The sequence below is a fragment of the Ylistrum balloti genome, unplaced genomic scaffold, assembly GCF_031769215.1.
Source record: "Ylistrum balloti isolate Yb309-2 unplaced genomic scaffold, AGI_CSIRO_Ybal_v1 Utg371104, whole genome shotgun sequence".
NCBI classification, from domain to species: domain Eukaryota; kingdom Metazoa; phylum Mollusca; class Bivalvia; order Pectinida; family Pectinidae; genus Ylistrum; species Ylistrum balloti.
Window position 1 is genome coordinate 667,938 of NW_026782608.1, and position 27,921 is coordinate 695,858.

A 27,921-nucleotide genomic window follows, 5' to 3' on the forward strand; every position below is an offset into this window, starting at 1 on the left:
CACCACCACCCCGCACCCCTTACCCCCACCCCCACCCCCACCCCTCTAGTAAAAAAAATACGGGTACGTGGGTAAACCAGGCACCGCTTTAATCTTATTACAAATACCATATTCAGTTTCAATTTTCATTGAATAGTTGAAATGTCAAATTCAATATGGTCATAAATCATTTTCGGCATTTTATCAAACATTTCATTAACTCTGTGTTGTTGGTATCACTTGTACATTCCAACCTACTACAGTGAAACCTATCAAGCTGAAAACTATGATTTTTTTTTAACTCGGAGACCAATATTACAGATTGGGTTGATGAAATGATCAAATGCTTTAATAGTTCGTACTGACAGTCGAAGTCATGGAGTACCTGTCACATAAAAAATCTATATTTCCATCGCTACATCTGTTAAATCATGCCACCAGTCAGTAACAAGTGGTCCAGATCCACTCCAAGTATATTACATAGTTTGCTGCTACAAGTTCAAGGTCTGCAAGTACACGTGTTGAAGTATATGTGCTATTTGTATAGCCCAGTCGTATCAGACCGTCTGCTACAGTTTGAGCATGGCCGACCACAAACAACTTCCTGGTAAGTGAATTGTAGTTTAGTGACCAACATTACAATTGATTCATGTGTAGGTGTTGTATGTTCGACATTTAAAGATAGTGACATATGTTCATAGCCTATTGTGTTATAACCGATAAGATAATTTTACTGAAGTGAACCTATGTGTAAACGCCGGCTTACAGCCAAGGTCATCACCCACTGTGGTGGACACCGACCATGGTTATCGATTGTAGTGGTAGTTATCACAGGCACTCGAGGCCAGGATATTATTTTTTAAACATTGATTTTTGTTTTAGCACTCATGACTGACGTTATTTAAACGAAATATCAGCAGAATTCAAGTTTATGTGCCGGTTGACAAATCCGAGGTCCACGGTCATTAAAAATAACTGGCCTCGAGTGCCTGTGGTAGTTATCTGTCGAGCTGTGATACTTTTTAAGAGGTCACAGATTTCATGTGGTCATATTTCTAATATTGTCCACCTTAAATATTTCTTACCCAACTGAGATAACAGAGGCATTTAGCAAATGATTGGAAACAAGTCCAGTGACGTTAAGGTCTTTATCCATTTTAGCAACCTAGTTTTTTTCTGTCCGCGTAACAAGTGATGATTATAACTAGACAAATGATGGTAGAAAATTGCCACCGGAAGCTGGTTTACCCAATTTTAGCAATGGTTCCAAACAGTCTGTATTCTGCTGTGTTCTACCTCAGCTACAAATCCAATGTTCCTGTTTCTAAGGAAGCAAAGAGCGAGGGCAACACGCTTAACCCAATTTCTTTGGAAAGCATGCGGCCCCGCAGGTTGTTCGTGGTTGCTGACGTGACTGTAAACACTACCGACAAATACCCCATAGTTAAGGACACTAATACTGAACTTATACGTTAAATCAAAGTTCCCTTTGTTATACCGCTCCAGTAGTATGGCGATTTTATGTACATAAAATATAAACTGTTGAAAGACTACGAAGGGAACCCTAGAGCTTCTGTTAAATTGTTCAAATATGGTCAAAACCAATATTTCTGACAGATTATGCGCTATGTTCATTGACCCTATCATGGGACAGTTAACGAATGTACCCCATTTACCGTGACTTCAGAAATATTCCCGAAACAAACATGTTGAGGAAAAAAGCCCGCGTAATTATAATTTTACGTTTACAGAACTCCTGAAGAGTCCAGCCGTTCAGCTTCCTTCCAAGTCAGAGTTAACACAAATATCGGATGATCTCCGCCTGAAGTGTAGTGAAGCAGAGATTGATGCCTTCCACGGTAAGGTATCTTTATACTAGACGGGAGACTATCAGCTACTCAGTCCAAGAAATACCTTGCTGAATTTGTCTACTAGCTTTTCTAACTTCCTGTAGAACTGTAGAATCAGATCTACCTAAGTGATCAGAACTATAAGACCAGTTTATCATTAATTAAATATTCAAGAAACTGAGGCCTTTCTAACTGGACAGATGAAAATATGAAAACTGCAACTTTTTATCAGAAGGACAAACACCCGTTTAGCAGGCGTTACCCCAGGATGTAGCTTTCTCAACACGGTGTTTACGATTGCTCAAGAACTAAATGGGTTTAGTTGTTTGGTTGAAAGTTGAGCTCAGATTAAAAATTTGAATCTGTTTTTTTTTCAAAACAATTAAAAGAAATTAAAGTTTGTAACGTTATGTCGTGAAATTTACTTGTCTTCTACTGGTAGCCAATGATATTTTCAACTTGTACTCATAACTAAAAACCGTAATTTAACTACATGTACTGGTTTAATGTCATCTGCTGAAAATTGACGAATCATAAAAGATTGAATAAAGTTTATTTTGGGAAATTTTCTAGGCGGAAGTAGAACAGTATTTGAGAAATTTACATACATGCAGTGTAAATTTCAGTGTATCATATATATAGCACACTAAATGCAATGTTTATCTCGTATATCTGGAGGCTCGGCATTTGCTTACAGAAATAACAACATAGTTGACAATGAGATAGGAAGCATCTCTGATGGTCCCGTCATTATAGCAAGATTAATCAATTACACAGTTATGGAGAGGACATGTAGGTTTTTTTGAGACATTTTCCATTGTTCTCTACGCTTGAGTGGGCGAGTTGTTCACACTATGGAAACTACAAATTAAGTCTGTGGTTCGACTTACCTTGTCAGAGCGGTTAACGACCGTGAAAAAAAAATCACATATCTACTATATCTGATTACAAAGTAATGGAGGCTTTCTGTAGTTCAATGTATGTGTCACACGACAAACTTAAGTTTAAGAACTCGACCTTTTGGGGAACAAACAATAATTTGTTATGTGACACATCTTCTAATGAAGGTTAACAAGTGTCACCCCTCTGCTATCACTGATTCCGGTCACATTGTGCTATGTGTATACAACACTACTGTAGCTTGATCAATTTTGTGTTTATGTTCCAAAATATTTACAAAATAGTCAGTCATATGGACGCATGGGAGATACTGGTAGTCTACCCTTGGGTACAGAATTTGGTTTCAGAACTTCGACTAGAATGTCCATTATCCCATACCCCTACATGTGGTTGATTCTTTCCATATGGGTGTTTCACATGGAGCACGTGTATCCCACACTGGCTAGGTAGGGATGAAAATGTCTGACAATTAAGGATGACATTACATGTTAAATAGAGTGGTGTTAGATCTGTGACATTAAATGTTTATTGTTAAAGTTTTCGAAGTGATCTATTTTTGCTGTTTTCGGTGAAATAATGTTTTGCTGTTTTCAAGAATCGAATAAAATCTCGAAAAACCATTTGAAAATAATATTATTGGAGAAACCACGACCCGTTTTATGATTTCGCTTTGAACTACTGATATAACCTGAATTTGATAACATTATATAAGTAAAGAAACCAATGGCCCATGAATGAAACAAACCCATTTTACAAAGGGATCCTTTCTATGAATATCCCTCTGTGATTAACTGTTTATTCTTTAAGCCACGTGGTTTGACGTATAGTATTAGCGACTCTTTAATGAATTAAAGAAATATGTGTTTCAGAGCACTTCAAAGGTACTCTAAAAGCTTACCAGAGGGTCAATGAAATCGCAGAACCACAACTTCCGGTCAAGTACCCAAGGACACCAGGTCACAAAGAAACAAAGGATAGTTCCTGGTCAGTTATGTAAAGAATATGGCACGAACTACATGGGTGTCTATACTATATTTAATTTGTATCACGTGATAATTGTTTTAAGCAAACAGATTACTCCTATGGCAGCTTTTGTTCATTTTTATCAAAGCCATGTAACAAGCATGTAGGTGTCGTAACTTTAAATGATGAGTAGTAATATGCAAGTTATCAGTTTTACACCTAAATATCCTTAGCTAACTGATCTAACACCTTAGCTAACTGGTCTAACACCTTAGCTAACTGGTCTAACACCTTAGCTAACTGGTCTAACACCTTAGCTAACTGGTCTAACACCTTAGCTAACTGGTCTAACACCTTTGCTAACTGGTCTAACACCTTAGCTAACTGGTCTAACACCTTGAAGATGGACATGGTGGAGTACACAATAGGTTGGTTAATGGTCCGATTAGTGAGGTGAAATTTGGTACAATATATATGCGAGGTGGTCTTAGTGGTGAAGTGGTCTTATTAGTGAGGTGGTCGTATTAGTGAGGTTTGGTAGTTTCTTATTTCTCAAGTAGTTGATATTGGTGATTCTATTTATTGGACCGATACATATATCTTTCAAAGAATGTGATTTGACATGAATGTACGTACTGGTGTAACATTTCCATTTGTGACAATATGTCACAGTGGCACTGATTTTAATGAAGTAGTGTCGGTTATTGAGATACTGGCGATGGCGAAATGAAGCGGTGTTGATTTTTGACATAGGTACTGGCGATGTGACATCAAGGGGGTCGACACTGGGAAGTTAGCTGGTAAAACTATTGGAATCAAAGACAATGTGGCCGTCGCAGGTGTGCCCATGATGAATGGCAACAAACACCTTGAGGGATACACCCCAGAGTTTGACGCAACAGTTATCACAAGGATCCTTGATGCCGGTAAAGCCATATTTGTCGTAAAAGTAAAAAAAAACAATAGTGTTCAGTTTAATTCTTATATTGTTTCTCTCCATATATTGTTACTATTTATACATCTGCTTTGCATACTTAGTGAACAGACTCCATTGATTGGACACGCATTTTCAATATTTGTGCCTTTATTATTTCAGCTCTCAATCTTTGTTTGAGTTGCCTATCACCTTGATCAAGCATGATTCAATTTCGTAAGAATTTTTTGGCTTGTATCCTGATTTTTAATTCCCAACAGGTGGGCGTATTTTGGGCAAGACGACATGCGAAGACCTTTGTCTTTCGGGTAGCTCCTGGACTGCTTCTACCGGACCTGTCCCTAACCCCTACTGTGCAACAAGGAGTGCCGGAGGATCTAGTTCCGGTTCCGCCTCTCTGGTAGCTACACCGCGTGATTGTGTATACATGTATTTATCAACATTATGAGTAAAAGACTTTGTGCCCAGGTTCGCCACTGATCGATCTGAATTATGATAATCGGTGTCTAAAGCTGTGGTCGTGACAACTTCCCAATCAGCTCAGCTGATATATGTATGATGTTATATCAACGTTACGTTTTCTGACATAAAATTTGACGCGACAAAAGTAACATTTGTCCAAAGACATGTTCAAAACCTGACGAAGACATTACAATAACCATATAACTCAACCATTTTCTAAATTTCCAAAATTGAATGATTTGAAAACTGAAATGTACAGTAAGCAGCAAAAGCGTGTGTACATGAAAACATTGAACTGTTATGTCATTTTAAATCTTTATGTTTGTTTGTCAGTAAAGCTCTGTCATTCATGACAGCTATAAATGTCATGACAGGAGATTTTAATCCTTAAAGTATTATGCTCAGATAACTGGTATCATTTTCTCCAATTTTGCTATAAACGTACCGATATCCCAATGTTTTACAACTATTAGTTATCACTATATTATATATAAAAACGTACCGATATCCCAATGTTTTACAACTATTAGTTATCACTATATTATATATAAAAACGTACCGATATCCCAATGTTTTACAACTATTAGTTATCACTATATTATATATAAAAACGTACCGATATCCCAATGTTTTACAACTATTAGTTATCACTATATTATATATATAAACGTACCGATATCCCAATGTTTTACAACTATTAGTTATCACTATATTATATATAAAAACGTACCGATATCCCAATGTTTTACAACTATTAGTTATCACTATATTATATATAAAACGTACCGATATCCCAATGTTTTACTATATTATATATAAAAACTATTAGTTATCACTATATTATATATATAAACGTACCGATATCCCAATGTTTTACAACTATTAGTTATCACTATATTATATATAAAAACGTACCGATATCCCAATGTTGTAAAACTGTTAGTTATCACTATATTATATATAAAAACGTACCGATATCCCAATGTTTTACAACTATTAGTTATCACTATATTATATATAAAAACGTACCGATATCCCAATGTTTTACAACTATTAGTTATCACTATATTATATATATATATATATATCCCAATGTTTTACAACTATTAGTTATCACTATATTATATATATAAACGTACCGATATCCCAATGTTTTACAACTATTAGTTATCACTATATTATATATAAAAACGTACCGATATCCCAATGTTTTACAACTATTAGTTATCACTATATTATATATAAAAACGTACCGATATCCCAATGTTTTACAACTATTAGTTATCACTATATTATATATATAAACGTACCGATATCCCAATGTTTTACAACTATTAGTTATCACTATATTATATATATAAACGTACCGATATCCCAATGTTTTACAACTATTAGTTATCACTATATTATATATAACGTAATATCCCAATGTTTTACAACTATTAGATATCCCAATGTTTTACAACTATTAGTTATCACTATATTATATATATAAACGTACCGATATCCCAATGTTTTACAACTATTAGTTATCACTATATTATATATAAAAACGTACCGATATCCCAATGTTTTACAACTCACTATATTATATATTAGTTATCACTATTAGTTATATATATATATAAAAACGTACCGATATCCCAATGTTTTACAACTATTAGTTATCACTATATTATATATAAAAACGTACCGATATCCCAATGTTTTACAACTATTAGTTATCACTATATTATATATAAAAACGAAACTATAAATAACTGTGTTTCAAGGTAGCGCGAAGAGAAATCGATATGGCCATTGGTGGTGACCAGGGCGGCTCTATCCGAATACCGTCCAGCTGGTGTGGCACGGTTGGACATAAGCCGACATTCGGGTTAGTTCCGTACACAGGGGCTGTTCCTATAGAGATGACAGTAGACCATTTGGGACCGATAACGCGTACAGTGGAAGACTGTGCCCTCTTCCTAGAGGTAGGTAAACCATGCCATTGCTTTTCTTCTCATCAAATCACCTTTAACATCACAAAATTTAAATATCTCATTAGTGTCATGTCTACATGAATTTAATATCAGTTATAAACATTTGTTGAATATTGTAAATAATCAATTAAAAATATGATACAAGCTTGTATGTTTCGTTAGAACAGGTGTTGGCTGGGTATGATAACGGAACAGACCCGCGACAACATCCGGGCATTGTAGTCCCTCCTTACTCCAGCCTGGTAAGTGATCAAAACTCAAAATAGGATAAACAGCCTGATGACTTGATCTGTAAGGACAAAGCATAAATAAAGACGAAGGATCTAAGGCTTACTAAAGACTAAAGATTCGTTCTATCCTCACATAGATTACAGGTTCTGGTAGTTTCGATAACTTTCCGCCTTTCTAGTAACAACTCGTTACTCAGACTGTCCAGTGCTTCAGACAAACTGCTCTTTATCACTTTGGATTTTCATTAGTCGCCTCTAGGTTTCAAAGTTTAGGCCCTTAGCATCACTGACGAGTCATAGGAGCACGAACGGCTGTATGATGCAGTGTAATTCATTGTTTGACTCTAATGTACATTTTGTTTTTGTTGTATCTCGCTCTAAGTTATGAAGAGGTGCTATTCACTTGTATGTCTTTTATGCAGTCTTTAAATTAACTATGCCAGACTTCATGTCTTGCAATAATTTTGGGAACTACACTTTTTTTCAGCTCTCGAAGGGTGTCTCTGGAAAAAGAGTTGGAATTCTGATCGAGGGGTTTGACGGAGTGGACGGAGACGTATCAACTTGTGTCCGGGAGGCAGCATACAGACTGCAAGAGGCAGGAGCAGTTGTAGAAGAAGTGTCCGTTCCATTACATGCTGACGGTAGGTCTGGGGAGGATGATGGCATGCAAAACTAAGACTGCAAGTTAATAGGGTTAAATAAAATACACAACTTTTTATCTGTTAATTGTCATTAAAAATTATATTTGGCCAATTTTCTACTTCAGGTAAGGGAAACATTGGTACTTGTACATTTTATTTCAGATAAATGGGTGGTCAGAAAAAATGGTACTTGTACATTGAAGAAATATATTGATATGTCATAGTTTTTCATCCAAAAGAAAACATTGTAAATATTGAACTGCTGTTTACTTTCTACGTAAAAAGAATGGGAGACACAAAGACTATTGTTACACTTTCAGGTCTTGATATCTGGACTCCTGTGTGTTTTGAGGGAGCCTACAATATGATGATACAAGGAAACGGTAAGTCCGTGTGTTATCTGGACTCCTGTGTGTTTTGAGGGAGCCTACAATATGATGATACAAGGAAACGGTAAGTCCGTGTGTAATCTGGACTCCTGTGTGTTTTGAGGGAGCCTACAATATGATGATACAAGGAAACGGTAAGTCCGTGTGTTATCTGGACTCCTGTGTGTTTTGAGGGAGCCTACAATATGATGATACAAGGAAACGGTAAGTCCGTGTGTTATCTGGACTACTGTGTTTTGAGGGAGCCTACAATATGATGATACAAGGAAACGGTAAGCTCGTGTATTATCTGGACTCCTGTGTGTTTTGAGGGTGCCTACAATATGATGATACAAGGAAACGGTAAGTCCGTTTGTTATCTGGACTCCTGTGTGTTTTGAGGGAGCCTACAATATGATGATACAAGGAAACGGTAAGTCCGTGTGTTATCTGGACTACTGTGTTTTGAGGGAGCCTACAATATGATGATACAAGGAAACGGTAAGTCCGTTTGTTATCTGGACTCCTGTGTGTTTTGAAGGAGCCTACAATATGATATCGCATAAGGTATTAGGAATCATACTATCCGGTTATTAGCATTCCTATTACCCTATACTTCATAATCATTAATCACGTACAAAACCGGAGTCTTTATTGTTCATTTTTCCCATGAATCTCGGATCGGCTAGATGACAAGAGACATCAAATACTATCTTGTACTTCAGCTGTAGTAAAGCAGGGTGCCCGTAGTGTAGGATTACAGGTAAGAAAATTCTATAATATCCATCAGTAGTTTACAAATCATAACTTTGCTGAATTGTATAACTTTCTGTTGTCATGTTTCCCTTGCAAAGTCATATTTTAAAGGATATTTGAATAGTCAAATTCTAAGTTTGACAAAGTGAAAACATCTAAATGTAAGGTTTACATCTGATATGTACGGATGTGTCGTAATATTGGTCTCGATGTGTAAGACGATGGAACGCTGTGCAGTGATCTAAACCTTGAGGTTTTAGAATGGTCAGAAGGTTATGATGCCAAGTGAATAGTTTTTCGTATATGCTGTCCCGACAGGCTTAATCATCAGAACCCATGTGATGGATTGTACAAAATAAACATAAATCGCCACGAGTTACACAGTTAACATATTTCCTTTTTTTATAAGAGTTCAGAGTCCATTACTGGAGTTAAAACAAATAATCATATATTTTTTAATTGATATATTTATTTATTTATTTATCTATCTATCTATCTTTTTACTTATTTGCTTTATTTATTAATTTTATTTACTTGAACAGGAAATGGACAGAACTGGAAGGGACATTATTGCCTGTCAATGCAGGAAGCCCTAGCACGGGGTTACAACCTTCGCCCGCAGGACTTCAGCATGCCTTGTAAACTCTTGGCCGTTTTCTCTGAGTATATGTCCAGGAACTACCAGAACAAATTCTATGCTAAAGCACAAAATCTCACCCGTCTGCTGACCCAGGCATACGACCAAGCTCTCCGGAAGTTCGACGTTCTGGTCATGCCTACACTTCCTTTTACAGCAAGTGTACTTCCAACATCCGAGACATCTCTTTCAGGTAAGAGCGGCCATTTACACAGTCGCGATATATCAACTCAGTATTTCAAGGTATTGGTACCAACTACTATTAGATTAGGTTATGTCGAAGTTAGTTCACGGTCGAAGTACAATCGAACGTCGTTGTCTCGAAGTCGGTGCGACCGGGGGAGTATTCAGTTTAATAGAATTCGAATATTTAGTGTGAAATTTGGCTGTGACCGACGGAACACCTCAAAGATGAGTTGAGATATCGAGGTTCGACGTTACTTCGCATTTTGAACCGCCAAATATTGGTCATATTAATTTGTATTTAATCCGTTTCAGAAACTATCCGCCTCACGTTCGGAATGATAAAGAATACCGCTCCATTTGACTCTACCGGACATCCAGCCCTATCCATAAATGCAGGACGTATAGATGGACTTCCGGTCGGGATGATGTTTGTGGGTCGCCACTTCGATGACGTAACAGTCCTGCAAATGGCGTATGCCTTTGAGCAAATAAGGGACAAAAGTGCCTAGAACGTGAAATACATGAACTGTAATAGTTTTACCTATTTTATCGGGCACTTTGTTATCTCGACATATACGTGTATACAGACCGTTCGCACTTACACAATATGACTTTGTGTGTATAGTAAGTAGATTAGTATAAATCTATTCTTTTTGTAATAACGGATATTAATTACGACCTATTCAATAATAGGTATATTTAACTTTGGTGTCCTTATTCATATTGTATATACAGGTACCCTCCATTGTCAACATATTCATTCAGTCTCTAAAATAACATATTTTTGATATTTTACTATTTCACACCAGCTTTTTAAACTATTAAATGGAGACAATAAAATAATATTCTGATATCCCTTTAAAGCATTCAGCTGTGACTATATACGTTAGATTTGCACAGAGAAATGGAATTAGCAGGTTGTTTATTAATGAAAATATCATTTTTATATAACGATATTGCTTTGAATCGAAATGGCATAACATATCAGTGGACAAAGTATGTCGTTAACATTCAGATTTCAGCATTGGTCTTCAAATTAAGATAAAAAAGAACATTGTTACAGTATCTAGTATTTTTTTTTATATTGACATTCGCTTCTTCAAAAAATCTTATTCGCATGAATATTTGTATTGCTTCTTTATTTAACATTTATTTCCAGATTACATTTTCTTATTTATTAAATTACTACTGAATAAACATTTCTCCTAAAACTTCTGTAGAACAATAAATTAACGTTGTTTAAAATTAGCCTTGTATGATTTTAGAATAGGCAGTCGACTTTTACCTTTTCTGTAAACATAACTCTGGTTGTAGATAATTTCTTATATCGAGAATCCCCATTAATTGAAAAGAAAAAACCTTTAGTTGATGGGGAAAAACCTTGGTTGATAGAAAGTCTACAATTTTCTATACCAAAACACTCCCTTTGAAACACGGGAAATCCAATATTTTCTACAAAACACTGAATGAATCGTAAAGTTTTATCCTTTAAAAGTAATGCTAATTATTAAAATAAGAAATTGGTTCGCTGAACCACTGAACGGTCTTAAGATTACCAGTATGAATGTATTTCGGTAGACATGAATGATATGACGTTTTTATCTCGCCCATGGCATTCAGTGCAGAAAGATCTCTCTGAAAATCAAAATTATCTAGATTATTGACTTAAAGCCACACAGTGTGTGCTATCTAAGGCGACGTGCAAAACATTGACGTAACGTACATGTAAGCCATGACGCCTAAATGACGTCAAATCATTGGTTCGACTGTTTAGATAGTCCTATATATCACGGTGTAGCATGGTATTGTGAAGCATTGGGAAATGAACCGGTGTCAAAACACCATGATGGTCAAGTGAACTACAAAATATGTCTGGGATGGGAAAATTTAGAGTGGGGCACCAATTTTTTTTTCTCTCTTTTCTATTCGTCCTGATGAATGAAGTGAAACCCCCCTCCCCCCGCCAACGCCCCACCCATAATTTCACCATTCCAGACATATTTTTGTTATATATGTGCTTATATGACTGAATCATGGTGAATAGCATAATTAATTAGTTAATTAGTAAGAAAATGGTGTAATGCTTCACTTTCCTATGGCCATGGTGAAGCGAACCACTCCCCCCACCCTCCCCCAACGCCTTGCCCCACTCTAAATTTCCCTATTTTTTATGTATTGAGCATCATAAGCATCATAATTAAGTAGACTGATAATAAAATCAAAAAAATATAAAAGAAACAGCATTTGAAAACAAAATATAAAAGTGGCTTCACTTTACCATGGGAGGGAGGAGACCTTTTTTACCATAATGGTGAAATGAACCGCGGTTCACTTTACCGTGGGCTTCACTTTGTCATACTACATCCGTTTTTGTTCCCTTGTATCATTTTTAAACATTTAATTAAATATTGGAACTCTTCAACAACATCAATAGTAGACAGTAATAGAAAGCATGTTACATTTGTACTGATCGTATTTCGTCCGGCTGTTACACCTTTTAACAAAATATAAAATAATATATTTGATCACCAGTAATTTTAACAGAGAACGCACTACTAACGTGTGCTGCATTTTAAAACGCTAACATTTTTAAAGTGCGAATCTTGTTTATTTTAGATGCGAGTTTTCGTAGCATATTTGTTCAGTAACTTCAGAGTTGTGTCCCTTTGAACAGTCCTGTGTTTATGGTTTGTTTTACTTCGAGTTCATGATCATTACCAATAAAAACAAAGTGCGCAGAGGTTCACATATACCTCCACCCCTGGATCAAAGACGTTTGACCTTTAACCTTGACCAATCCATACCAAAATTCAATCCTTACCAAAATCTAATCAGGCCGTCGGCCTATTTGAAATAGGTTTGGAACACTTCTTTTGCAGACTTTGAACACTTGCCTTTTTAGATAACCAAATTTCACCGCCTAAAGAATTTCTAACCACAAACTTAATATCGTTACATCTACAATTCATACACTATTAATCATTTGGTTATCAAGAAGTTGTGTACCAGTAAATACAAGCAAATATGAAAGTTGCTTAAGCTCATTTTTCTTATACATTCAACATTTCACGATAATCTTATCTGAGTTTCTGAAAGCTACTCCTACCACATGGTACCATTTTGAACATCTTGAACTTGGAACATTTAAGAAGCTTTTCAAGAAACGAAGTCATAATTATTTCAATTCCAGCTAGCTCTGTACTGCCCAAATATATCATATACTTGTTCCGTGTTTAGTGGCAATTCAAAAGCCGTTTTGTAGTTTTGGCAATGGTGAATCTGATTAAAACGGATCCAATATCAGTTGGTAGATAGGGTACCAGGGTGAAATTTAGAGGTGTTTTTAATCATTCTGTGGTTTTGGTACATTTGACCCCTGACTTTTAAATGTTCTGTGCGTGCTTCGTTTACTGACATTTCGTTAAAAAACCGTTTCAAGATTTTAAGGCGCGTTTCTTTCAAAGTGGATCAAGGTCATTAGCTGAGCCAGCCAGAAATAAGACTGCGATGTCATCATACGGACATTGACGCGAAGTCATAAGATGACAGTGACGCAACAAAACGGCTGCCCCCAGATTTAACTTTGTAATCCTATTAAAACATAACCTTTCTGAGTTAAGTGACCGAAAAGTTTGTTTTCATTTAAGAAGATATCAGATTTTAGATGATTCATTGCCAAGATAATAAGAGACGTTCATTTAATGTTTACATATATGCAATGTATGGGTAGCAGTAAACAGTTAATTTGCGTTTTTCCTGAAATTATTTGTCATGTTTGAGATATACAGGTATAGCAGATTGGTTATGAAAAATACATCATTACATGTATATATATTTATAAACTGTATAACAATTACCTTAATAGCAGAGAGATAAAATTAGTGTAAAAAAAAATTCCTCTGATTTCTGACATTTGATTGTCATGGTTTCCTACTGAAAAAAGCTAAAAATGCAAAAATACTGCTAATTCCAACCTAACACTACAACTTTCTAGAAGAAATTTAATTCTAAACACCTATTTTACAATCAACAACACTGTCATGGTAACAAAGTACTTACATTTCAGCAAATTCCAACTCGGAAATTCTTCATAACATGACCACATGTAAACACTATGAAAATTTCACTTCCTGTAAAGCTAGTTTTTGGTGCGTAGGCACAGATTCGAGACTGCCCAAATAGTAATCTCCAACACAAAGCTAAAATATTATCCTGAAAAAAAATGAAACCCCACATTGTCCACTTTAACATGACAGGACCAATTTTAGCAAGGATTTTTTTTCATTCCTGATTAAAACTTTCATATATAATGGGGTAATCTAATGAGCAAAAAAATCACCCATGGCCACACTGAAAAACTGTGTACTGCTACCATAATGAATGTTTATACACTAAGGCTATGGTTAAAGATAATAAATCCTATACCACGCTTATCTATTAGTCATTTCTAAATTTATATCAACCAAGATAGAATTGTACATCTGTGTGATAGAACAGCTCAACATGAGTACAGATGAGCAATTGCTTATTTAGTCGTTATCCTATCATCTGCACATGAGAACACTGTGCGGACATCATGTAACATTCTGCGATCCCACAACTGTACAAAACTGAGACCCATTTCACCCAAGGATGCTTCAGACAAAATTTGAACAAAAAGCATCATTCTTACTGAGGAAGAAGGGTTTGAAAGACCATGCTAAATTTCCAATATTGGACCCTGCCTCTCAAGTCCCTGAGGTTCCAAACACATCATTTACACAAAATTAGTTCCACTGCCCTCAAAGATGATTCTGGTCAAAACATGGCGAGATGTTTTTGATCAGTCACACTTTATAGAAATTGACAGGTGACAGATGGACGTTGGGTGCTGTGCTAATACCATTAGCTCACAAGGCCTTTTGGGTCAAGTTAGCCAAAAAGCATCAAAAGAATGAATAATTCCTTTTATCATATTTTATTCTCAAATAACACGTTTTAAAATCACCACAACAATGTTTTTGTAGCATATAAATTTAGGTGCAAACTTAAGATTTGTGTGAAGGAATATGAATATGCTGTAAATTGAATTGAACACATTCAAATAATTTCATGATGTGATATTTAAATACTATGTACAATGATAAATGACAATGTGATCAGTGACATTCAGTAACCAGCTGTCAGAGTACATTCAACTTCAGTAAACATTTTACAACACAAGACGGGAAACAGGATGGTGATTGTGAAAGTGTTTATATGCCTACCACTGTGTAACCATGGTCCCATATTTCATCAACAAACTTGATAGACCAAGGAATCTATGAAAAACTCTGAAAAATTGTGTTCCTAACATTTATTTATTTATACTGATAAGAAAATTGAGTTTTCACCATATCACTTTAAAAATGCCCATGAAAATAATCTATGAAATGAGTTTATAGCCATACTTTCCTATTTTACATGTGTAATGTAATACTTTGACAATGACAGCGTCCCTGCCGACGTCTATGATCAGGAGTGATTCATACATATCAGCCACATGCACTTTTGACAGCAATGCATCATAGCAACGACTGGATTTTAACAGGGACTGGAAATTTTCCAATTCATTACAACAAAAAACACAATTTCATATTGACTTAATTGACAAACATATGAATAATTAAGAAAGTCTGTTCCTTTGTGGAAAATTTATCCAAATATTTGATGAAGTTGAGGACAGACTCCACTAACAGGACAGACACACTCAAGTCAAACACAGGCTTCCCTCTACACACAGAAATATATCATCAGAAGCACAACCTATCACCTTGGTCCTCTTCTTAATTTGCCTTCAAATATTTGTTGTTAAACAGTTAGTTTAGTATTCATACAGCTTTGTCCTGTGTATATCTCTATCTGGACATTCACGGTTTCTGTTGTAGTAATAAAAGAACCCATCAACTTTTCTGGTCAGCTTCTTGATGTATCCATTGTGTGGCCATCTTTCTATAGGCGGCTGCAACAGAAAATGTTCTACATTCAATAAAAATTCTAAATTGTTGCCTGTGAAAAAGCAAGGAATTTCAAAGCAAAATTGAAACTAAAAATATATCAATGTGACCTGTCACAACAAAGCAGTGAAATGATAAAGAATGTTCTGCATTTTGTTCAATTCAAATTAAAACATTTGCACTAACAAGATATCCAGGAGGGATTTGGCGCCCACCATTGTTTGATCTTTATTTGCTCTTTGAAAGTTGGATATTTTCTCTCAATTCTCTTCTCTGTTTTTGCTCTTAATGATAAGAAATTTGAACATTCCTTTGCAGAAATAGTGATGATAATCTTTTGCTGCCAAATCCAAGATGGTTGTCTAAAAGCTATTTTGTTGGGGTTTTTTTCTGATCAGTCTTAAAATAAAATGGGCACAAGTAGAGACTAAAGGGAAGATGAAAATTGAGAGAGGTCCATTCAGTAGTTCTTGAGAAAAAGAGATAACAATCTTAACTAGGAGAAATCCAAAATAGCTGCCTGTCAGTCATTTTGTGTTTCTGATCTGTCCCAAACTCAAACTGGCACTTACTTTAATTTAAATGTGAACCGAGTTATATATACATATGGATAACTGAATTTGTATTTTTGTCTGTCACAATTCATAATTGTTTTTCATCCTGCTTACGAAATTCAAGTTCCTTTCCTTTCATTTCATGTAGTTAATTCTAAATAGCAAGTTTAAAAAAAAATTTCAAGTTTTTATTACAATTTTGCAAATAAGAACACTGTTATTTTATCTATATGACAGGGTGGATTTGTTTCCATTTGATTTAGTTACCAAAAAGAATGGATGTTTGAAAATATGATCACATAAACAAGACTTGTTTAACACTTACAGCATTGGTTCCTAGTGTCTGGTACTCAACTGCATCCCGCCAGCCAGCCTTTTGAAACCTATAGGCCTCTTCCACCGCCTCGTCCCAGTGTTTGGGTCGAGTCATTTTGACGGGTTGTGCTGTCATTGCTGTGGCTTTCTGTCCTGTCAAAAAAATTTCATATTCATATAAATCAGTAGACTGTCATGTTAACACACTCCTTGATTCTTTCTTTTCATTTGGACTTTTATGTATAAAACTATTTCTACTATATGTGTGATTTTCTATTCTTGATAAACTGAGTATAATGCATACCTGTCTATAAATGTCATTTGTCTGGAATTCCAATGCAACACATTTCATATCAATTGAACCTTTATTTTAAAAAAAAGGTTGTCTTACTCAGCCTTTTAATGGCAAGTTTCACTGTAAATCAACTAACAGAAATAAACTGAAGCCAGATTCCTGATAGATCTTGTGCCTACCATTGTGGGACATATTTGTACAAATGTACTAGACATGCTTGTATCTTTTTCTTTTCTTTGAAGCTCTATTGGTATTGATGATATATACAGGTACATATTTCTCTAGAAAAAACATCAGATCCCAGAGAGACATTGATGTCCACCATTGAATGATCATCATTTGTGCTTTAAAGTTGGACTTTTCCCCCTCTTTCATCTCATTTACTCTTGATTATGAAATTTGGAAATTTCTCTTTAAAAAATAGCAATAGTAATCTTTAATTGTCAAATTAAAGATGGTTGTCTGTCAGCCATTTTCACAAGAATTGTTTTAAGGGCTGATGATGGACAGAGGTTGGACACAAGGGAAAGTGATTTGAGAAGTCCACCATCTGATACAGCAGTAATTGACTAGATTAGTGACCTGTCAGTCATTCTATTTCCTCATTGACTTCAAAATTGAATAGACACAACATATTGGACCAAAGCAAAGGAAACCCAATGGTCAGCACATATTTCTCAATACATTGTAAATAGTGATAAGGGATGATTAAGGATAGACAGATAGATTAACAGACCACAGTAAATAGTGATTTGAACAGTTCACCATTGCACCTGATGATTGTGATAAAAATAGATGCAGAAAAATCAAGTGGAGCACTATAACAACAAAGAAAATAGCCACATGTCAACAGAATCTTAATGTAAACAGACCCAGTGAAAAGTACAAGGGTAAGCATCTCCTTCCTCATTTAAAACTACTGCCATGTAAATTATTTCTCTTAACATCAATGGAACCACCAAACAGAAATTAATTATTTCATCACAGAATTAGGTTGGTTTTCTTCAATTTAAATATCCTTGATTATATGTAGACTTAGTGACACTTACATCCAATTTGCATTTTGTGTTGACATATACTTCTACTCTATATCATGAGCATTCCTGACACTTTCCACAGTCAATGGGTAATACTGTGTGTACACTATGCCTGGGAAAAAGTGAGGGGGGGGGCTGGTTAACCACGTAAATGTCATCAGCATACTCTCATACTCTGACCCCCACACCACAACCACAGACACACACAAAGAAAAAGGGGTCATATTCAATAGTAATCCCTTTTTCGGGAGTCCTCCTTGCAGCTCATTATATTGGACGTTCCAAGGAGGAATCCCAATATGATTAATTCAACAAGTGAGAATATCATACGTATAACTATATTTAGCCTGGTATAATGTTGTGGTCTCAACCATATCAAAATTTATTCAAAACATAAGTCAGCTTTATTCATGTTACATTTTGTATTTAAACACTCACCTGATGGCACCGTTGGTGTTATAAAAAAATCCACAATATTTTGTTAAACGATACTATAGGTCAAGATAAACTGATCTTCTATTCCAAACAACTTCGGTATCGTTATATGGTACAACAACAACGATGTATCCACAGTAACATGGATATCTTTCAACAAGCTATGCCTCGCTTTAAATGAATGAAACAATGGCTGTCAGCTGTACAGTATCGATATGTAATTGATTATTACATTCGGCAATGTTCGAAGTTACACAAAGTGTAAATTTGTCAAGCAGGTCATTGTTACAAGTTTTGATACAATGAAATCAATTAAATGTACTGTATATATGCCTGTGCGTTATTTGATATCATATGCAGATAACTCACCTAAGTATAACACTCTGTTGACACGAGTGTGTGGCTGTTAGATCGGATTTAGCTTCGCATTCAATAGACCTAACAGCAGATTGTTTTGAATCCTTTGTTGTGTTACGTTGCCAACACGAGACAACACGAAATTACCCGATTCTGATTGGTTAAAATTAAGATTCAAGGGAGGTAATAACAAATGTAGGTGACGCGTTATATTTCCCGCTGTTACTATTGGACTTAGTAGTTCCACGGACTTTAAGACCTATACAGTATATCTAACAGAGGCTAATAACACAATCCATACTGAAGTATTTGATAAGTAAGCATAGATATATAAATGCTGAATTTCCGACACTATTTACCGAATACGATGAAGCAAACAAGGATATATATTTATATTAACATTAGATTAACTGACTTACTTTTTCATTTCGATTTTTCTAGATGATAACTACACGTATGCTCTTTCGCTATATTGAGTGTTTCCGACCGTATTTAGATAATAGCACCACACAGAGAAACCAAAATATTCCTTTTAGGTGAATAAATACATAAGCGGTGTAGATTATTTATATAGAAAACATTCGCCTCTCCCGTGCCAAAAGGTCACAGTGGAGAAAAGGGGGAGGGGGCGCAATATTTACGTTCAATTCAGGCAGTCAGTCGTATAGTCCCTTCAAGACGATATACAAATGTAGCATGTTAAATGTAAATGCAAATAAATAGTCCTGTCCCTGTGCTGGAAAAAAAATAAAACTCTACATGTTTATTTAATTACAACATATATTTTCTTTTTTAATTGTCATGCAATCAAACATAGTCGAATTTGCAGTCTAAAAGCGGGAAAATACATTTGAAGAGTAATGAGTATTTTTTGTGCATTTATCTAGGTAGTATAGTGTAATGTAGTGAAAAATATTGAACTACCAAAATATCTCAAGAACGTGTTTAATTTGACGATAGCGGCTCTTGTTGTCATTTCGAACTATTCACAATACGCTGTAAACAGATTAAGCGCGTGATATTACGATCCTCGATTTGATTTTTATACATCACTTAAGGTACATTGACGTACCGGAATAGCCATCAGATCTCATCAATTACGGTGATTTCGTGTAATTTTATATGCAAATTGAACATACTGACATATGTATTTCTGAAAGCTGTGATTTAGAAAATGAAGTATTTAAAAAAAATATATAATACCCATTTGTGTATGTGTATCACTTTTTGAAAATATTTTGCTGAAATAACTTACGTTTGTGATGAAGTTGTAATGGTGAACTTCCTCAATTACAAGTTGGCCCGAAGAGAATACAAAATGGCCATGTCAAGATTGTGAACAAAAAAAGTCTTTATTCTGATTATCAGACGATTTTGACAATATCCATCATAAAATGGAGATTTATATAAAACCAATTTAAAGGAGTACTGTGGTGATATTTATTTAAGTTTACTGTAGATCACATGTAGATTGAAGCTGTTTAGCTTTGGTGTAGAGACAATATATTAAAGCGCTTTAAGCTATAAAAATTAGGAAAATATTTTGCACTTAACAGAACCCATACATTCTCAGGCGTTGCTCTAGAATCGCTGTTTCATTTCATAATGTTTGTAAACTATCAGCTAGATGAAGGTAATTGATTTCTTAAGACTTTCGTTCAGTTCGTACAACATGAACAGCTGTATTTGCGCTTCAAACCCTTATTTTATTTCAGTTCTGTTCTTTCGGATCAAACGAAACTATTTTTTTAAGTACAGGATTCTTTTGCTTTTCGTTTTTTTTTTTTTTTGTACCTGTTAACGTCGTCTTTCAACGCTATCTGGTTCCATTTTCATATGGTTTTAAGTCATTCTCCTTTGTAGTATCATTCAATTCAAATTCCTACATTTTCATTTAGAATTATTCGTGATCATAAAATACTTTTCTGTTACAGTTCTGTAGCAATGGTAGACACCAGGTGTTGGACACCTTTGCTCAAGTACATTTTTTATCATTCTTTCCGGCATAAGTATCACCCAATGGTATTTGAGTTGTCATATGGCACACGAGATCCTGAAAAAATTACATATTTGTCATCACTCATAGTATTTAAACAGGAAAGTTATGACCTTCAACCTTGGAGACTGATATTGCTGGAATTCTGTGGTGTCTTACAGCCGGAGTTATTGCCTTGGTTTGTTCCATCGTTGACCAGCATTCTTCACCTAATTCACATTTTCGGATGTCTCCCATTACACCATTCAAGCAAATCACTTCTTTACAAGAATTAAGTGTACACTTATTGGTATTATGTAAACCCGCATTTTAACCATTGTGTCATTGTGACCGATCTCGTCCACTGATAGTGACATGTCGTTCATTAAAATAGAAGTTATTATAACAAAGCCGATAGAAGATTAAAGTATGGCTGGTAACATGGACACCTTCATCAGACAAATGACCAATGAGGAACACACTTACACTGACGTACGCAGTGTACAAGATGGTAAGGAATCGGCCCACATTTTGGGCTGTACTATAATCATATGTGCACTAAGGTCGAAAATAGTGTGACGAGATGGTAAACAGATTATAGACCAAAAATAGACAAGAGGGTAACAATGTACTGTGATCAATTCGGCTACGCTTTGCTCAACACTTGGTCATATAAATGTGCGAGAGTATGAGACCCCCTCGTCCCTGTTTAGTCACACTCTAATCTTCTACTGGTTGTGCTTGAAGAACTTCTATTCTATTGAAATTACCAACATGAAAAATATTCCAAAAAATGTTGAACTACTAGTATTGTTTTTTATCTGTTAAATCATTCTTCAGCCATTGCTACTGTTGTATTCTCGACTTTCACTTCTTGTGATTAGATAATCAAGTTTCCAAACGAAATGGTGCGACGCCAACATTACGCAGACCTGGCCCTGGTTGCTCAAAGGTTAATTAGAGTTAAACAGTGGTTTATAAAATTTCAAATTGCTGCCACTGAACAAACAAGAGTGTTAAACGCAAAATTAACACTCAAAATACATCCATTTGAACTGTCTAAACAAATGTACAGTCATAAAATGACTAATGATGTTCTCAATTTTGTTTCATTAACGTTTGAAAATTTTCACTAATCACTGGTTATCTCTAACCAGCCTTTAAACAACCAGACAGTAATATTATGACGTCTGTGATGTGTATCAGGACCTATATATTTGATAATATTATGACATATATGTAATGTATATTACAATGTATATTTGTGATCAAAGACATGCACATGCGCACACGTTTCAGACTGACCACTTAAACCCTCCCCATCGTCTCTGTGTTGCTAAATTCCTAAATGAACAAAGAAGTTTGCATGATATCCTGGGCCTCTCATTCCCTCTTATACTGCCCTCTACCTTGATCCGCAGTTGAATTGATATGACACCAAAATAGCTGTGTTTACTTTGACTAATGGGTGCGGTAAGGGCTAAACCTTATCAGTTACAATGTGATCAAAACACGACGGGTTACAGGTGTGTACACCGTTATCGACGACATAACAGGAATACAAGCCCGAAGTAGACGAGATAGGAAGAGACATTAAAATCAATCTAAGTCTAGCATCATTAGCTTCAAGGAACCGACACACCTCACAGCCCTCCGCTTACACTCAGGTATACATCATAGAACTTTGCTTTCCAAACCTCGAGGGCATGAACATCGTTTTTGCCTGCTTCTCCTTATTATATTCTTCTTTCGCCGCCGATTCTCAAATACAAATAGATAGGATTTGACTAAATTTCACATGAGTGGTGTGCAAGAGCTTTTTCTTTTCCTTCAACGGTCATCTGACCGGTCAAACGCGGCATTTGATTGGTCATAATTTAGATACTGTCCGATTTCCATGAAAATAGGTATGTATACGTAAAGGTGACATACGTTTTCTAGTTGGACAAGCTGACCGTCACATCCTGATTGACTGACATTTAGATGTATTCTGATTACATTTAATGTTAGAAGAAAACTGGTATATAAGTATTGTCTGACATCATACTGATGGAGTCCGATATCGGATTTAAGGAAATGGAATGAGTTTCTTATTTGTTTGATGTTTACATATTATCCGATCATGAAAATCGATACATTAGTGCTGTCTGACAAAATGACTGTCCTCCTACTGACATCAAGTACAACTGCGGGGGTGTTTAGTGGACATTTGTGTTGGTCACTGATACAATAAGTACATTTTTTTAATGTTTATTAGTATTAGAGGGAAAACCCAGTTTTGTGATGACTGATGAGGTAAAACAAACCTAATTTTACATGGGAATGAATTAAATGAAAATATTTCATTCGTGGCTGTTTTTTGTCATCATTGCGAAAATAATATTCTTCTAATATTTCTCTATATTGGTTTCTTGGTAGGGGATCACATCCAGCGACCATGAACTTTGCTGTCTTCTTTATACTTTTAACTGTGACCTTTGCCGATGTACATAATGACCTCTTGTCGACCTTGAACTTCCTTCACGAAAGCGCAGCTTACCAGGCCCTTCCACCGGAACTGAAAGGTCTGACGGAAGAACTAGCATCCACGGCTCAGACGGGTCAACTAACAGCTTATATTGACAAGGTCGGCTTCTCGTCTGTCCTCAGCCTCCTTAGACGTAAGTTCATCTGGTGCCAAGTATTTTGTTAACTTATGTTGTTAATTTTATAGGAGGTAGTTCGTCTTTTATATTCAAAACGTTAACTTTGTGAAATTTGACCATGCTATTTTAATGCTCGGTGAAATGTGTTGAAAAAAATTACAATGCCAGGTCGAAACCTAGACTCCATTGGAATTGAATGTGTGACAAAGTAATACTTATATTCCTGTTATTTTTGTGTCTTTGACAGACTTACCCGTCGATGAAGCTCACGATGTAGAAGACTATCTCCTAAAGGTGAACTGACACATTACTTTATGATGCTATTTTTGCACTTTATTACAGCGTTTGGCCGCTATAATACTAAAATGCTATACAGTGTTCCTGAAAACAACATACACGATATGAAAAGCTACACAGTGACATAAACAAGAAATCTATATGAAGACGGTGAAACAAAGATGCCTTGATAAGTAGAAAAAATGTTTCATAATGTGCATTATTATCCAATGAATAGGTCCTAACAGACGAGAGCATCGCCTTTCTACAAGCACAACAAGCTGCATCTACCGCCAGTACACAGAGCCCTCCAGCAACAGACAGAATGGTATTCCTTACAGTCTTTCTCTCTCATACCAGACTATTCATTTAGTCACGTTTAGACTTAATCTCCTTATTTACACCTTTATTTACTGCCATTTTCAATATAAACTTGTTTTCCATTCAAGAAAAGGTCGTTGCGGTCAAAATCCGATTCATATCTGCATAATCTGGAGTCCACTAACGCATATCAGAGTCTGCCACAGGAGTACAAGGGCGTGCTCAAGTCCCTTCTGACCGCCGCCTACTCCAACACCCTTACCCAGTTCATAGGAAACGACGTGAACATCCTTCCCAGACTCCTTCATCGTACGTAATCACTTCATACTGTATGAAGTTATAATATGTTTTGTTAACTTGATTTTACATGAATACCAAATGTTCTTATTTACACATTATGCGATCCGGAAATGAACTTTGAACTGGATTCTAAATCTTATTTCACTTACAATGCTTGATCCTCACTGAACAAATTAAGGTTATATTATGTGTACATGCAAGGTTAACTTTGGCAACAAAAGAAGCATAGATACAGCACCTGTTGTAGTAAATCACAATGTATTACGGACACTGAAGACAGTTGTAGAATCGTCTTCCTTTACCTGGCATGTTTTCTAATATCCATACAGGTAAGAGGATAATAACGCTATTTTGAATTTTATAAAAAGTAAACAAGGATTTCGTAATATTAAGACCGTTGATTAAGATTATTATCAGTGTTTAACAAAGGGATATGAATTTGTTGACTCCAGACCTGCGTGGGTAAGGTCCTTTAAGTATTCCTGATGAAGACTTATTTGGACATATTCACTAGTGTGTGGACGGTGTGGATTTTTCATAGTTCACATATTTCTATTTTACGGTGAATATTTCGTATTATATTAAAATGTTTTGTCTTGGTCCCAAGTCTGGTCAAGACTATTATTTTCGTATGGTATAATGTTTCTGTAGGTTCCATGTCTGGTCGCAAGTTAAACATTTGCATGATCAAATGATCTTTTAGGTCTCATATCTATCAAGGAATACTACTTTTGTACGATAAAATATTTTGTGTTCGTCTCTGTCTGCCCATTGGTGATACTCTTTTACATTAAGATGTTTTGTGTCGGCCCCGTATCTGGAACAGGTTATTTACGGTAATTATAAGAACACATCAAAATCGACATAGAAGCAAATATGATCACTGTACGTATCTGGCTTCTGTCACTCTCACAGCACGTGCAAGTAGTAAGACATGCAGTAACAAATACTCATCACCTGTAGTCAGACACCAGATCTCTTCAATAAAATAAATTTAGATAATAACCACCACTTCATGCAAGCTGAAAACTATATCATTAAACTGTTAAACACTTATATAGGTAGTGTTCGCACGTACATCACCTGCTGCCATACTTGACATACTCTTACACAAAAAACCATCGCATCCATCCACAATGTTAATGTATATTCAGGACTGGATAATATAAACATATAATATTATTTGTTGTTTTCTGTCTTCATTGCCTATATATATGGTATCTGCTGTATCTATACAATTGTAACTAGCTACTTTTCGTTACAGATATGAACCCAGGATTAGCCCGTCGACTCAATGCTTACTTTATACAGGTATGTACAGATATGTGGTAAGGATAACTTGTAACATAAAGAACTTGCCAAAGTACACATGCTTGGCACCAAGATACACATGAAGAAAAGATTAGATGAATTCTTCCTAAACAATACAAAAGATTGAAAAATGTGTGAAATACATTGTTATTTTGTATTTACAAACTGTTAAATACCACACTCTCTCTGTCTATCTCCCACCTCTCTCTCTCACTCTCTCTCTCTTAATCAAAAATGATATTAAATTATTATTTTGAGACATCTTGAAATGTATATATGCAATTGATTTTGTCTGTTATTGTAATTTGTGCCCAATTCTTTTCCTTTAAGGCAATAAAATATGTTTAAATTAAATACATCGTTAATGAAAGTTATTAATTTCTTTTAATTGCATCACAATGCACCTATATCCTTACAAAAATTATCAATTTTTCAGCAATTGCGGACAGAGGCGCAACAACATGATGACGATGACGACTAGAGGACTAGTGATGAAAAATGAAATTTAAACTGTTTGAAGATTTATTTACATTATGAATGATATTACGTAATAAGTAAATGTTGATTCACCTCACGTGATAGACTAGATAAAATATCGCGTACTTAATGACAGGATGGACAGTTTGTCCACTACAGCTTATTTACAAGTTTATTGATACCTAATAAACATTTGTAGAATTGTCACAGGGGATACAATCGTTTTAAGTTCCCAATACTCTCTATAGAACAGGAATGAGGACATAGATCGAATGGATAGTGCATTGTCAGCATGATTTTTCATGAATCCTGTAACTCTATACCATTTTTTAAACATAACTCTATTTTCTATAAATTAATCTGCGAAAATGTTTGTTCGATCTGCATTTGTAGGGAAAGCAATCTTGTTTATAATCGGTGTTTGATCTAAATTGTAAAGGATTAAGAAGACACACAAGTGAATAGCACGTTTTTATACAAAATTGTAATACAGTAGAACTAAGTGATATAGGTTAAAGCTAAAGTTTATCGCTGTATCAAATTGATAATTGAATAACAACGAGAATACTTTTCAGTGATATCTTATCAAATATGCATGTAAACTTACGAATATTACAAACAGAAGAAAGGAAATATATGCTAAATGTCTGTTTTGAAATTTAATATTAATATCCCGTTATGTGATGTAGTTAGTATGCCTTTCGATGAAGGTCACAGCTACCTATATTTTAAAGACAGGAGCCTTCTAGACACAAGATAAGTTTGTTTGTTGATTTGATTGCTTGCTTGCTCGGGTTATTGCCCTACGTACAACCAGGGTCATTTCGAGGTGGAGTGCCCTTGTAACAGCTAGCAGCTACTTCATGGAACAACATGTGAGAGGCACGTCGCATGCCATCCGGAACAGTTGGGAAACACTGTCTTGCCCAAGGACACAACCAAGTCAACACAGACTGGTCGATTTTCCAGCTTCCTAACGACTAGAAATTAGAAAATTGATCTTTACCTAGCGGTGCTCGTTTTCCTGTTTGCTGTTACTTAAGGAAATATTGCAAAAATATGTAGAATGATATAACGGTATGTTATGTATGTAGCAAATACATATTTCTTTCCTTTTTTATAGTAACTCTCTTCAGATCAATTTTACTACGTTACCAACTGTGCTGTCTAAGTCCGTAATACAGTTAAGGGTCCTATAAACACCGCAATAAAATAGCGTACCGAATCCTTATCGAGAGCCGTATAATTATATATTACATTCTATTGTCCGTATCGATGTTTCCATCGTTTAAAAATGACAGATGAATTTGGAACAATAGCTCCGCCCACCTAAGGTCAATGGTGCATAAATGATATGAGCTATTAGCAGCGAAGTATCGGATTGTCTCTTCACGTTCTAATAAACAAGCTATCCATTCAAAGACATTTTAATATTTTATACAGATGTAATCTAGAGTGAAGTAGTTCTGTAATGAATTTAGGTGTAACGCCCGCATGTATAACATCATTACCGATTTATGTAGAGTACAGATCCACTATCAGGAATGTCAGAATCTGTTCATTACACACAGAAACATGAGTTTTATCGACGTTGTTTTTGTTTTGCAATAAACCAAGAAACATTTCCATAATAGATCGTAGTCTATCCAACTTGAAAAGTTCCGCAAGACTAAAAGTATGATCATAGCGGAGATGTAGTATCTTTTTATCTCCGACGTTCCTGCCAAGTCATTTTGACAAATAAAAATTCCTATTTA

General features: G+C 35.4%; 3 protein-coding genes across 3 annotated transcripts; 2 read left to right on the forward strand and 1 right to left on the reverse strand.

The window, feature by feature from the left end:
• The first annotated feature begins 537 nt into the window (after window positions 1-537).
• Window positions 538-10,956, forward strand: LOC132560706 (amidase-like). Its single transcript, XM_060225378.1, has 11 exons — window positions 538-586; window positions 1,731-1,838; window positions 3,599-3,713; window positions 4,446-4,618; window positions 4,887-5,026; window positions 6,861-7,061; window positions 7,238-7,312; window positions 7,788-7,944; window positions 8,265-8,327; window positions 9,611-9,898; window positions 10,204-10,956. The coding sequence occupies exons 1-11, from the start codon at window positions 562-564 to the stop codon at window positions 10,398-10,400; spliced, it is 1,542 nt and encodes a 513-aa protein (XP_060081361.1). The 5' UTR covers window positions 538-561; the 3' UTR covers window positions 10,401-10,956.
• Window positions 10,957-15,223: 4,267 nt separating this feature from the next.
• Window positions 15,224-17,222, reverse strand: LOC132560728 (meiosis expressed gene 1 protein homolog). The gene is made up of 3 exons (XM_060225405.1): window positions 17,210-17,222; window positions 16,746-16,888; window positions 15,224-15,871 (listed from the first exon to the last, which is right to left on the reverse strand). The coding sequence occupies exons 1-3, from the start codon at window positions 17,220-17,222 to the stop codon at window positions 15,734-15,736; spliced, it is 294 nt and encodes a 97-aa protein (XP_060081388.1). The 3' UTR covers window positions 15,224-15,733.
• Window positions 17,223-23,271: 6,049 nt separating this feature from the next.
• LOC132560697 (uncharacterized) lies at window positions 23,272-26,168 on the forward strand. Its single transcript, XM_060225367.1, has 6 exons — window positions 23,272-23,494; window positions 23,727-23,773; window positions 23,994-24,083; window positions 24,205-24,385; window positions 25,641-25,687; window positions 26,124-26,168. Exons 1-6 carry the CDS (start codon window positions 23,272-23,274, stop codon window positions 26,166-26,168), a joined length of 633 nt encoding a protein of 210 aa, XP_060081350.1.
• The last annotated feature ends 1,753 nt before the right edge of the window (window positions 26,169-27,921 follow it).

Bases quoted from the DNA above. Each gene is read 5' to 3' on its own strand.
- LOC132560728 (XM_060225405.1), bottom strand. The intron at 15,872-16,745 runs GTAAGTGTTAAA...TTTCTGTTGCAG, and splicing joins AGACACTAGGAACCAATGCT to CCGCCTATAGAAAGATGGCC.
- LOC132560706 (XM_060225378.1), top strand. From the start codon at position 562: ATGGCCGACCACAAACAACTTCCTG. The intron at 1,839-3,598 runs GTAAGGTATCTT...TATGTGTTTCAG, and splicing joins AGAGATTGATGCCTTCCACG to AGCACTTCAAAGGTACTCTA. The intron at 4,619-4,886 runs GTAAAGCCATAT...AATTCCCAACAG, and splicing joins CACAAGGATCCTTGATGCCG to GTGGGCGTATTTTGGGCAAG.
- LOC132560697 (XM_060225367.1), top strand. From the start codon at position 23,272: ATGAACTTTGCTGTCTTCTTTATACTTTTAACTGTGACCTTTGCCGAT. The intron at 24,084-24,204 runs GTATTCCTTACA...TTTCCATTCAAG, and splicing joins CTCCAGCAACAGACAGAATG to AAAAGGTCGTTGCGGTCAAA. The intron at 24,386-25,640 runs GTACGTAATCAC...TTTTCGTTACAG, and splicing joins CCTTCCCAGACTCCTTCATC to ATATGAACCCAGGATTAGCC.